Here is a 13,541-nt window from a genome sequence, read left to right as displayed (position 1 = left end):
CAGTGGTCTCCTAGATTGGAGATGGTCCTTTGGATTGGGGATGATGGTCAGCCTGGATTGGCGTAGCTATTTTCTATTGTCATAGTCCAAATCTCAAGGGGAGGATTGTAAGGTGTGAGCTTTGTTCTATGTTGTTTTGTATCTCCTCTATCATGTTGGGATGCATATGTGGCACAGAACCATGTGGTAGCATGTGGAAAAGGTACTCAAGGGTGTGGGTACCCATGGGGGTCATTACTAGAGGGTGTGGACTCACCTAAACTTAGTTAATGGACCTCTAAAGTGGCTTGAAAGGTCACCCACGAGTTTGCAACTTATATGGATTGATTTGGAAGCCCTGTATGATGTCATCAATGATGCCAGATGAAATGCCTAAGCCAGTTGTATATAATGAGCACTTCGGATACACTTTCTGTTAGTTCAATCAATTTAGTTTTGCCTATAATCCACTCTATCTCCATTGCGTACTCTATTATGTATATAACATTGTCATTGGCATGCATTAACACCATGAATGCTTCACTCTCTAATCCACCTTGATCCTACATCAATTGTCCACTCTCTTCATACAGCCTTTGAAATCATAACTTTAACTTCGATAAATGCTCAGCCCTAGAATTGTAACACCCAATATCATCCAAAAAAACTATGATGAACTTACCTAAGTATGGCCCCAACACCCTGTCATCCACAATCTTGAAACATTGCATAAAACGTTCACCAAACCAAAAAAGGCATTCTACAGTAGGCAAAGTACTCCCATGGTGAAATGTAGGTGGTCTTCAGTTGATCCTCCAAAACAATGGAATTTGGAAATAACCTGAAAAGCCATCCATAACTAAGTATCTTTTATGACCTTCTACATGGTTCAAGATCTCATCCTGGAATGGCAAGGGGTAGTGATTCCGCTTCGTAGTAGCATTCAATGGCTTATAATCTACACACACACTCCACTTCCCATCCTTTTTTGATGTAATGACAAAAAGTGAAACCCACTCGGACTCTTTCATTGGATAAATAATACCTGCCTCGAGTAGCTTTTTGATCTCCTACCACAAGGTCTCCTTTTGAATCTCTTTCAATCTCAGCAGCTTTTGTGTCCTTGGCTTGTGCCCTTCTTTGAGTAGAATCCGATGCTCCACCCCTTTAGCTCCCCGCAAGTCTTTGTACTATGTGGCAAAGAGATTGGGGAATGATGCACACACTCCATATAGCCCTTCCTTTCTTGCCTGGTTAGATCTTCGCCCGACATGCCTTCTATTTCTACCACATCTAAACCACAAACCGAAGCTTGCATACCTTCATTAGAACTAGGGGAATCCATAGTGACTCCAAACAAATCTGTGTCCAACTTGAGCAGATCCTCATCGCCCTCTTCCTCCTCCCCAATGTTGGTGGAGCCTTCGTCATAGGTTAACTTCATCTCATACCCATAACTAGTGCTCAAATCCCCCTTATCGCCTTCTGCCACATGATGAAAACGACTCTCAATGATCTTCAAATCAAGCACCACTTGCTCGCCATTCTCTCAATTTGGCAATGTGAAAACCCCCTTCTCCCAATCCTGCTTAGCTCCAAATTGCAAGCAACCATGGCCTCCCCAAAATGATAGGATAAGCATGCTCACCTACTTTCACAAAGAAAGCAATGAGGCATTCAATTCCCATAACCTTTACCTTCACATTTTGGGCCACTCCCAAACATCTCTCCTTGGCATGGTTGGCCATCCTCATTCACACATTGGATTTGACCACAGCTTTGATACATATGTCCTTCATAGCAGTCTTTGTTAGCACACAAACCTATGCACCGCCATAAATGTATGCTTGTACCTACTTCTTCCTTTCAATGTGCACAATTGGAAGCACATTAGTCGGACTCCTTATCCTTAGAGCCAGATTTTGCACCGCATGCACATCACTTGTAGCCCATGGAAGACTCGTGCTAACACTAGTAGACCATTGCCTCCTCAACTTGGAATTCAATGCAAGAAATTGACCAAATGTAATGTTAGCTTTTTTATTTTGGACATCACTCACCAAGTCATACTCGGATGACCCCACCCCAACTGGAAATTTGATTGCTTGATCTTTTGATGATGCCTTCTTTTGCTTGTCTTCACTTACCTTCTCTTTGCCCTTATGAGTCCAAGTTTCTTGTTCAGTCTCTATCTCCATTTCTCCTCGTGCTCTTTTATTTGCCAAAACATCCACACCCTGCTTATCCACAGCAATGATATTAACCCTAGAAACTTCATCATTACCTGGCGGAGATGGCGGTACCGGATTCTCAACTGCCTACTACTCTAACCATTGAATTGTGCTTTCCCTTTACCTCTTCCAAATAACGGATACATACCTCCTCTCTCCCTTGGTCGATGCGGGCAATCTAGAGTATAGTGGCCTTCTTCTCCGCAATTGTAGCACCTATCAGGCAACGACCTAGTCTTGCCTCTTCCAGCCCTTGGTTATCCTCCGTTGTCCATAACACTTAAACGAAGCTCTTGCATCTGCCGAGTCAAATCTTGAGTAGTACGTTCCGAATGTTGAGGAATAGCTGCAATTCTTCGATGTGCTTGATTCTCTTCTTAGACTTCTTCCTTTGGGCTCTGGAGGAGGCCAAGAGCCATCGCTTCATAACCCAACGCACCTTGCTCAATCTTCTTCTTAATGTTCCTACTCTTCGTACAATCGCAACTTCACCGCTGTAATTCTCAGGGCTCTTGAAATCTACCTACTCTCGAACTTTGGGATGCAGACACACCATGAATTTCTCCAATTTGAAATATTGCCCATTGGCCAACTGCATAGTGGCTGCAAACTCTGCCCAACACTCTTCAAAACGGTTAAGAAAACCATCGAATTCTTCATTTGCATCTTGTCTTAAAGCCTTCAACCTTACATCCAAATCAACAGGAGACACCTCCTTACGAAAATCCTGCACAAAGCGAGCCCACAACATCGGCCATATCAACCTGGGTTCTTCTAAACCATCAAACCATACCTTCACTTTGCCCCGCATCAGCATAAGCATAAGCAACATATCTTCATTCGGCATAAGCAACGACAACATATACAACTCAAAATCGATCATTCATTCTTTCGTTTCTCCTCACTGATGAAGATGAATCCGTAGCTTTTTGCTGCCATCACTTCTTTGTCGAAGAAATTGCCTTTTTTTTATCAAACCATCGAGCAACCAGATGCTCCCAAGTGGGGGCACCAAAAAATGGAGGGGGGAATGCGAAAACACCTAAAAATACACACAGATTGCCTCTATAGCCTAAGATACAACACCCCACTCCTCTTAGAAACACCTCCGGAATGACACAATTTTCACAACATACACCTTCTGTTGCACTCAAACAAGTGTATACACACCTCAGTGAATCAAATTTGTTGCAATTACCCATTGACTTCAATTGAGTGTAACTTGATGTCCCCGACTCCGATTAACGTGTTGTCACTTCCAGTGGGCTACACGTTGTACACCATCTTTGCGAACCCTTGTGAGCTCAAAAAAATTCATGATGGCATATTTAAGGAGGCACCCAAACTGGCTCAGACCTAGCCCTCGGCTTAACTTAAATTGCCCATAACTTGGCTGTTTGAACCCCGATTTTGCCGATCTGAAAGAACTGACAAGCACCATAAGTCAAGCACTTCAAGCCCATGCACTCACATCCTCTCTAACCAACCATCTACAACTATCCAATTCGACAGGGATCTGCAAACCACTTTTTACCTTCAAACTACCATAACTTGCACTCTATAACTTTGATTGGGGAGCCGTCTAAGCCACCTCGGGTAACACTTTGCGGACCACCTCTAGGGATTCCATTTCTACACTTTGAACATTTCGACCAACCACCCTTGATACACATCTCAAGAGAGTACGTTGGCTCAAAAAACCATATATAGAATACATACCTAGAGCTCTTTGCTTGCTCTTGATCTTCATATCTGCCTTATCCCTTTAAGCCTGTCCCTATTCGCACACATAGCTTTGCCTTGCACCATTCATAACATTGACCAACTTTAGTTGCGCCACCATGAGTTCAAAATAAGGGGTTATTGAAATTTTAGGGAGTCACATTTACTAAAATAGTTTTTTATCGCACTTTGAGAAAATTTGTGAAAAGGGAGGGCCATTTTATCATTTCATAGCATCTAGTTATAGGAATATTTTCTTTCCCTTTGAGCGCACATAATATGGATAATATTTCATCGATGAACTCCCTAATAATCTAGTTCTTCCTTCTTGCATGTCTAAGATGTGGCTGCCCTCCACCTTGTAGTCACTAGGTTGGCTTGCTCATTGAGGAAGACACTATTGAGCTTTGATACCCTCCACACAAGGTGGCCATTCTAGATAGATGCCAAAACATTTCGAACACAACTTGGACCTACTTAAATTGAAATTAACATGATAAGAGAAACAATCTTTGAGATGAGAGTCGGAAGAGTTCCCTCTTGTAGAGTGTTGGCCCCTAAGGTAAGCGCCCCTCACAAAGGAGCAAGAGCTAGTTTAACTAGGATATTGATATGTGGACGACACTGTACTGATATTGAGCTCACACAAGGGGTTACAAAAACATTCTAGTGCACTATAAAGCTTTTCAACAAATTACGATATACCAAAGTCGTGACCTTCAAACCCTCAACGGCATGGGTGACAAGATCGGAGGTGAAGGGGGTTTTGGCTCAGTCGGCTGAGCTGATCACTGCGTTTGCCACGATAAGGTCCGGCGCGCACAAGTGTGCTGCATTGTCTGCTGCATATGTCTGGGCATTGGTGATCGGCGGGAGGTGCACTTGTGCAAGTGAACGCAGACTACCCAGAATCCAGATGGTTAGGCCTCATTGGTGCATGCAGCAGCAAAGGTAGCTTCCCGAGGTTAAAGGAAGCGCACCGTCTAGGAGGTTACCATGACCTGTTCTACAATCAGAATCTCATCAAGAGGTTGCGACGTTCTGTTTTTCTGTTGATATGCAGGCTGTGCGAACCATGCTTGACCAGAACCTTTTAACTCCATTTTGGTGAGCCCAAAGACATCCTCATTTTTGGTGCCCTTCAGCAATACTACGACAACGCATCTGACTTTGTCGCTCCCAGCAATCAGCAATCACCACAGATAATCAGAAGGCTTGCAAACGATGACAGAGCTACCAGTTTTGCCATTGATGCATCCTCTTCACTCTTGACCCCCGAGAGAGAGAGAGAGAGAGAAAGAGAGCACTGCTGAGCGGAGTGGGCCTTCGCCCGGCTGGTGTAGCTCAAGGGAGTTGCTTGAACTGATCTGGGTTGCTTTGCCTTAAAACCAGCCTTCAACATGAACACCGAGCACAACATAGCGCTTTGAAATTAATCTCCGAATATGCGTAACTTTAAAACACTTAACTCCAAGTCCCCATGTGCACTTTACGCAAAAGTTGGCTCCAGTGCACCACCCACAACGCATTTACTCCACCGTAAACTCATACGCTCTGCATCCCTATGAAAGTACCCCTAGATGCCTATGCCTCTAAGGCCTGTTCATTTAGCAGGTCAAAAAAGAGATGAGGAATAGAAGCTAGGGACTGATAGGGAAACTGCCATTATCGGAGGAGTCATCATCAAGAATGGGAGAATCTAAGGTCTCCATGTCTGTGGCCCTCTACAAAGCTCACCCTCCCTAACTCACTAAGATACTCGCGCTTCCTGAGATCCTCCAGCAGGCCAAAAAAGAGATGAGGAATAGAAACTAGGGACTGATAGGGAAACTACCATCATCGGAGGAGTCATCATCGAGAATGGGAGAATCTAAGGCCTCCATGTCTCCGGCCCTCTACAAAGCTCACCCTCCCTAATGAGGTTACCCTCACTAAGATACTCGTGCTTCCTAAGATCCTCCTCCTTTTGTTTAATGCTTAGGACCAGGGTTGATGTCGACTTCTCACACACATGCTATCAGTCCATGCCACCCTAACCACAAAAATCAGGTTGAGGATACTTAACAAGGCATCATATCAACATTCTTCAGCATTAGAAGCTCAGAAAAGCGCATTACACTGCTCATCAGATACCAATTGTCAAGAATATTAGTACAAAATGTAAGTAGTACCCCCTTCTCTGTAACGAACTCCAAACAAGATACTACTTAAGAAAAACTAAACTACAAAATGATGGTTCTGCATGGATTCTAAGGTTGGGTACAACTGCCTGATAAGGTACATACAAAACATGAGTCCCCCATGGTAATCATGCATTTGAGATGGACCACCACCCAACTTCTCTAGCCAGGTTACTTACAACTTTGCCTGGATATGCTCCATTATTCTGAACGGGGCACCATGCTAATCAATCTGCACTAGCTCGAAGCTTGACAATTACACATTCACAAAATTCATACATGCATACAATAGTTACAATACACTTTTGCTATGTGCAGTGACAAATTGAAGGGCCGAAACACAAGCCAAGTGCAGGCTCAGGCAGTCCATTTCCATCCTGCAATTGCAAAGAGGGGCCTCAGGTGTCATGACTCAAGCTGTCAAGGCCTGGTTCATGTAGGCATTGAAGAACCCGTTTCAACGCTGAGTCTCCATAGACGGTACCGTAACCCAAGTTTATCATAAGCAACAGGCTGGTTCCACACATTAGCTCCCCTGATCATTCGGTCCTGTTGGCCTAATACAAGCCTCAAATCCTCATCCAGCACCTGATACAAAGTCATGCACCTTGATGTATATTTTTGGTAAGGAGACGTTCAGAAAAGAAGGTGAAAGTCCAGAAGTCACCTACCTTATTTGCAAGATACCTCCAAAGATATTCAATATACGGCACATGTTTCAGTACCGGTAGAAAATCAAGTGACATGCGATACAGCAGTCGAGTGTTGCCGCGTGTAGATGGCAAGCAAACATGGAGTTGATGCAAATGCTTTGAGCAAGCACTTGTACTAGTACCCTCAAGTTTCCCAGGCTTTGAGATCCCAATTGTGGACAAGACCATGCAAGGGGGCTGAAACTCCATGTCAATTGGATAAGGGTCCCAGAATCCCTTCAAAGTACCCACAGGAGTACAAAACTTGACCAAGCTGCAGGTACAGGAAGGGTCTTCAGCTACAAGTAGAAAGCTCAAGTATACACATGCAATGGTACTACTAACATTCATAATACCTTGGAACCGGCCAGCCTCTTGCAAAAGTGGTCGTGTGTGTAAAAGGAGCATGTGCCAGGTCCAATAGATTCTCCATGAGAAGCCCGTGCTCTACCGGTAGATCCAGCACAATCTATGACAGCAACAAAGTTGAATACTTTTATACAAAAGAAGCGAAGAGGCACGTGCCTATATATACAGCACAACTTGCACACCATGATTACCTCGCTGTGCATGGTGAAGCCAGGTGGGGGCACTAATGAAGGAAGGGTTGAATCAGGAATCTCATCACCAGGCCATATCCATATCATTCCATCTTTCTCCACACATGGAAGCGCTCTGATGCTCACATGCACAAACTTTGTAGAAGGCATCTTTTTGCATTCTCCATTAGTTGCATACTCCCAACCTGCATGATGCTGACCGAGTTGCTTGCAATAAATACATGATAGGCTTTCAAACACAACCACTGCAAAGACACTTTAGGACTCTTACCATGATAAGGACACTGAATACAACCATCTTTCACTGTTCCAAGATGGAGAGGGCACGCTCTATGAGCGCAAGAGTTTTGAACGCACCCAACCCTGCCATCTTCACCACGAAATATAACCCACGGATCCTCAAAGCATTCAAAAGGTACCTGGAATTGATGTCACACAGTTAATTGGATGCAATCTTCCGACAGAGAGTATCCAACGGGAAAAAATTAGCTGCAACACAAGCAGATAATGGGGTTTGACAAATCACTCACCATTGTTTTATCATCTACATCTGCTGAAAATGCAACAGGATACCAAAAATTGCGCAAAGTTTCTGAATAAGCTTTCACAGGGCCAGAGACATTCAGTGATCCCTTTGATGGACGGCTGACATTCGCTTGAGTCTGATGTTCCACTGGAACACTGGTTGAGGAAGAGATTTTTCTGGTCTGTACACTACTCTCAGCCGTTGGGCTTTCTTGTAGCAGCTTGTCATTCACTAGAGCCTCCATGTCTGCCAGCTTTTGTAACGAATATGATACTCTGGATTCAGAGAGATGGACCTGAAAGAGTAACAAGGACTGAGTTGTCAGGAGGTATGATGTGAAAAGAAGGAATAAACCAGCACATGATAATGTACTCAAAATAACCTGTTCATGGGCCTTCACCAAGTCATGTTGCAAGGACTCCAGCTCGAACCTAAGTGTTTCCACTGACTTTTGATCTCTCGCTAGAGGGTTCAGAACTTCAACAACCTGTTATCGTGTCAAAGCCAACAACAAGTTTAGTAAACAGTAGTGCAAAACACACAGGAAGTATGTGCGGCTTTGTCATAACCAAAGCACAGATATGCAAGTCGCAACTGCCATAATTCACCACACAGTACTATTACTACCACTGCAGGCCTAACAGCATTAGCTGTAAAGCTTGAACACTCCTCCACTAATAACATGGTGCTGCATAACACAGAGAAGGTCCATACATTAAAAGCCATTCTTGTGGGCTAGTCGTTTTGAAGTTGGGTGTAACATCAGATAGAGACAGATCAAAAACCCACTACCAAACAAAGCACTCTGATAGCCAAGCCAGATGAGTCAATCCAACATGTGCAGAAAAACAATCAACCACAAAGCTTATTCACAAGTTGCCTTTCCTTGTTTATAAAAAAGAAAAACCATACGTTACTTCATTAACAGTACCCTAGGATAGCTTCCTCTGCCAACACAGAGTCTGCATAGTGTAGAGGACATCTATTCAGATTTTTGACACTATTCTCATAAGGTAAGGAAGATCCTGATGCTACAAAAGGAGTTAATAAACTCGGTCCTTGCCATAAAATTGTAAGAAATTATAACGACGTGAACAATAGGCACAGAAACAATACTCGCCTGTTCAAAATTATTTTCATACCAAATATCGATCAAAAGGCAAATACAAACCAGGAAAGAAGAAAGTTTCCACTTCAAATGGCCAGTTGGTCTACTCATTGAAAAAACAATTTATGAAAGAATCAAACAAAAGGAATAGTCCACAGTTGTGAGGTGTGAGGCAGAGAGAGAGAGAGAGAGAGAGAGAGAGAGAGAGAGAGAGAGAGAGAGAGAGAGAGAACTCAGAAGAGACAACGTGATAGAATACTCAGGCTGGCCATTCCATATCACTGTGTGGAGATGGTGGACATGAAATGAAGGAAAGCTGCAACTTGCATAGTTTGCTGACACCATTTCCTGTCACTACACTGGCAAATATTGACAATGCTTTGGCTTAAACACAGCAACAGAAAATAGAGCATTCTAAAATAGACAATTTCTTGGCAGACATAACAACTTCCCATTTCAATTTTCTACCATGTAAAAGGAGACCATCACCCTGTACAAAGCAACCCATTTCACTTCCATTAGAGAGGAAAAATCTTAGTAGACATGATACCCTGCCATAAAAATGAATACAGGCCTTCACCCCTTTGAAAAAAGACATCTCCATCGTCCAATTCACACGTGAGCAGCAGCTATGCCCTTCCATCCACAAAAACATCTTCATTTACTGGACAATTCCAGCATCCATAAATGTCCCAACCACCCAGGTGTAATGCCCTGCACAATCTACCTAGAATGCACACAAAGCTTGGCAAAACATCTAGCACAACCCTGCAATGTCTTACATCCCACACTAAAAAGGCCAACTCACTGAGGCTAGACTAGAGCAGAGGCAGAAAAGAGAAAAGGGGGATCAGACCGTATTGGCAAAATGCAATCCAGGGAAAATATCCATTCGCTTCCAGACCCACCTGCAAATTCTCAGCCCCGCCCACTCTCCCTCCCCTTCAAAAATGAGTACATTTCAGCATGGTGTTGCCCAACCAAATGCAACATCAAATTTTGTATATCTTTCTGGAACATAAAGGTAATAGAGGGCTATAAGCCCCCCCCCTGAAAAAAAAAAGTAACATCGCCTTTATGAAGGGTTCTGTGTGACCGGTAGCCCTAGAACAAGACCACACTGAAGGAAAAAATGGATCATTCCTGTCTACTTCAGGTTTGAAGAGCCATAACTATTTGGCCAGAGCTACAACCCAGGGATTGCAGAGAAGGCCTTGTTGCCAATGGCATCCACTCCATACTTACCCGGACCTGGAGATTGGATCGGGGAACGCGGAACGGCAACATGCATGAAATGCCATTCCCTGTTTCGGATACTCACGTCTGAAACACGGAACGGGGATCCGGAATGGGAAATTGGGATGGGAACGGACCTGAAAATGGCCATTCCCTATAACTATGAGATTCCACTCACGAAAAAGTTTATACCCAAAGTTGATTGAACCACACCAAATTGATGGGCAAACTAGGTCAAAGGACACAGACAGCAAGACCACCATTTCAATGGAAGAGCCAAAGAACCAATTGGTGTACAATGTGTTGCAATATTCATAACTAGCTCTACTGTTGCTCAAGGAAAACCCCCACTGAAATTGGGATGATCACTGTAGATATTCACTCTTGAGGCAACCGCCGTGTAAAGGGCCTAAGGAATCCATGAACCCTTTGAGGGCCTAGGGAATTCCTCACATCCAAACATGCATATCCAAAGACACCCTTCGTAATCACACAGACGTTTCGTTTAAGACGATTCTTCCAACCTCATGCAAACAACCAGCAAGTAAGCAGGAACAAGGCATATATCATCACCACTGCACTGCCAACCTCTGTGGGTGCTCGAAAAAAAAGCCAAATGACATTGGTGGAATACTGAGACTTGGCCCTCCAAATTCATTACATTCACAAAAAGCACACCCAGATCGCAAAGGCATTACAGGCTTACCTTGTCATGTAAGGTCTTGATGGCCAAGACATCCTGGCGAGCTTTCCAGTCACAGTAGAGGAGGTCTTGGCGTACAACCTCCCAAGCATGCTGCACATCAAAGAGGCGCCCATTGGTGGGGGGTGGCCGCGGTGCCCGAGGATATTCAACATAGAGCCAACCTGATGGGGCTTTGTCAGTAGAAGCCTCAGATAACCCATCCGTCATAGAAGCCTGTACTCTTGCTGTGCGCAGTCTGCACGTGGGTTGAGCATCAAAGACGCCACCCGCAACCCTCTTTGAGGGTATGCAACCAGTGAGAAACGACGACGGACTGTGAATGTCTAGATTGGGACATAAATTGGAGGCCATGCCCAGCAAGACCGAGCTTGCAGCTGGTGTAGAAACGGAGGGTCCAACTTGCAGACGACTGGTCCAATGCCACGCGCTGGCGATGGCGAAAACCACAGTTTCAGTAAAACTCTGCGATACGTAAACTCGGACAAGTCCTCGCTACACGGACGGCTCTGCAGCATGCAGTTCTCAGCACAACCTCAGCATACACACATGCCCAGAGCGACGAAGATCAATGGAAATGGCGACATCGTTCCATTGATTTGGCCAAAACGAAAGAAGAGGCATTTCTCATGGCTCCCTTTTTGCCACTTGGCCATGCTTCATTGGGTCAAATCCTCCATGTATTCATTTGATCCACGCTTGGATAAGAGCCTAGCGCTTCTTTAAGGTCTCACCCCATTGAGCCTATAGAGGGCTCCCCCATAGGCCCTTTATAGGCTCAATTAGGGACCACAAGTGGCCTGCTACAATTCTACAAGTTGCTCCAATGGCGCTGACTACTACTTTTTCAATGGGTAGCCTCAACCATCAAACGTAGCAGGTCATCCTTTGATTTTGAAAGAAATGGGTCATCAATATTTTAAAATTTTAGTAGGTGTTGCATGGCTCATCATTTGGCTTGATACCTGAAGGAGTACTAGCGGAAGTGCGACGCGAGAGAGAGTGCGAGAAGAAGAGCATGACGATATGGTGAACTCGCTCTACTGTAATGTGTAGAGCATAGTGAGTTCTTATTAGGTTTTTACAAAAGAATATGTGTACATACCTGGCGGCCCGCCCACTTACTTGGGCGACCACATTGGGCTTTATACCCCAACAACCTCTCACTTAAAGTCCAATGTGGTACTTTAAGTGTGAGAGAAGCTACTATACAAGCTAATATACAAGAGATGTAGAGAAGTGATGTACTACCCTACACCTAACTGCTTGCGAAAATGCGCAAAGCTCTCTGAGGGAAGTCCTTTTGTAAGTAGATCAGCAGGATTTTCTGTGGTGTGAACTTTGACAAGCTGAAGTTGCTTATCCTCGAGTATTTCCCTAATGAAATGATACTTCACATCCACATGCTTTGTCTTTGAGTGATAAACTGGATTGCGAGCCAATTGTATAGCACTTTGACTATCACAATATAACACAGGCATCTCTTCTTTGATTCCCAAATCTGTTACTAGTCGATTAAGCCAAATTGATTCTTTGCATGCCTCTGATGCTGCAACATATTCAGCCTCTGTAGTAGACTGAGTAACACAATCTTGTAATCTAGAACGCCATGATACTGCTCCACCAGCCAATGTAAAGACATACCCTGACGTAGACCTTCGGTTGTCTAAGTCACCTGCATAATCTGAGTCTGTAAAACCCTTTACACTTAGCTCCTGACTCCCATAGCATATACGCATACTCTTTGTAGCTTTCAGGTATCTCAATATTCCTTTCACTGCCTCCCAATGTTTCTTGCCTGGGTTTGACATGTATCGACTTACTACTCCCACTGCAAATGCAATGTCTGGGCGAGTAGCAATCATTGCATACATCAAACTATCCACTGCAGACGCATATGGAATCTTATCCATTTCAGCCTGTTCTTCCTCAGACACAGGACAATCTTGTTTGCTAAGTTTCACATATGGTGGCAATGGAACACTCAATGCCTTTCCCTTCTCCATATTGAAACGTTGCAAAACCTTGTCAATATACTTTGTTTGAGATAACCAAATCAACTTCTTTGATCTGTCTCTCTCAATGCGCATACCAAGTATATGACTTGCCTCACCCATGTCTTTCATGTCAAACGATTTTGCCATCTTTGACTTCAAAGCTGAAATTTCTTCCAAGTGCTTACCAGCAATCAACATGTCATCCACATACAAAATAAGGATCAACCAACTACCATCCTTAGCCTTCTTTGTATATAGACAGTGATCGAATTCACTACGTTTGTAGCCTTTAGAAAGCATAAACTTGTGGAATTTATGGTACCATGCCCTCAGTGATTGTTTTAAGCCATAAAGACTCTTTAACAACTGGCATACCCAATCTTCCTTGCCTTTCTCAACAAACCCTTCTGGCTGCTGCATGTAAATTTCCACATCTAAATCACCATGCAAGAACGCTGTCTTGACATCCATTTGGTGCAACACCAAATCTAATATGGCAACCAATGCAAGAAAGCATCTCAATGTAGTCATCTTGACGACCGGAGAGAAGACTTCATCAAAGTCAATGCCTTGTTCTTGCTTAAAGCCCTTGGCAACAAGCCTTGCT

The 13,541-nt window shown here is 43.9% G+C and overlaps 1 protein-coding gene across 1 annotated transcript; it reads right to left on the bottom strand.

Annotated features, from left to right (window-relative positions):
- Positions 1–6,003: 6,003 nt before the first annotated feature.
- On the bottom strand, positions 6,004–11,538 carry LOC147423524 (chlorophyllide a oxygenase, chloroplastic-like). The gene is made up of 9 exons (XM_086501073.1): positions 10,941–11,538; positions 8,273–8,377; positions 7,895–8,185; positions 7,636–7,783; positions 7,365–7,549; positions 7,161–7,273; positions 6,784–7,078; positions 6,597–6,700; positions 6,004–6,489 (listed from the first exon to the last, which is right to left on the bottom strand). Exons 1-9 carry the CDS (start codon positions 11,289–11,291, stop codon positions 6,405–6,407), a joined length of 1,677 nt encoding a protein of 558 aa, XP_086357199.1. The 5' UTR covers positions 11,292–11,538; the 3' UTR covers positions 6,004–6,404.
- Between the last annotated feature and the right edge of the window lie 2,003 nt (positions 11,539–13,541).

Source organism: Adiantum capillus-veneris, chromosome 26, assembly GCF_014529385.1.
Source record: "Adiantum capillus-veneris isolate H3 chromosome 26, ASM1452938v2, whole genome shotgun sequence".
Taxonomy (NCBI): Eukaryota; Viridiplantae; Streptophyta; class Polypodiopsida; order Polypodiales; family Pteridaceae; genus Adiantum; species Adiantum capillus-veneris.
The sequence above is the reverse complement of the archived record's forward strand: the minus strand, read 5'-3'. Positions and strand labels throughout refer to the sequence as shown.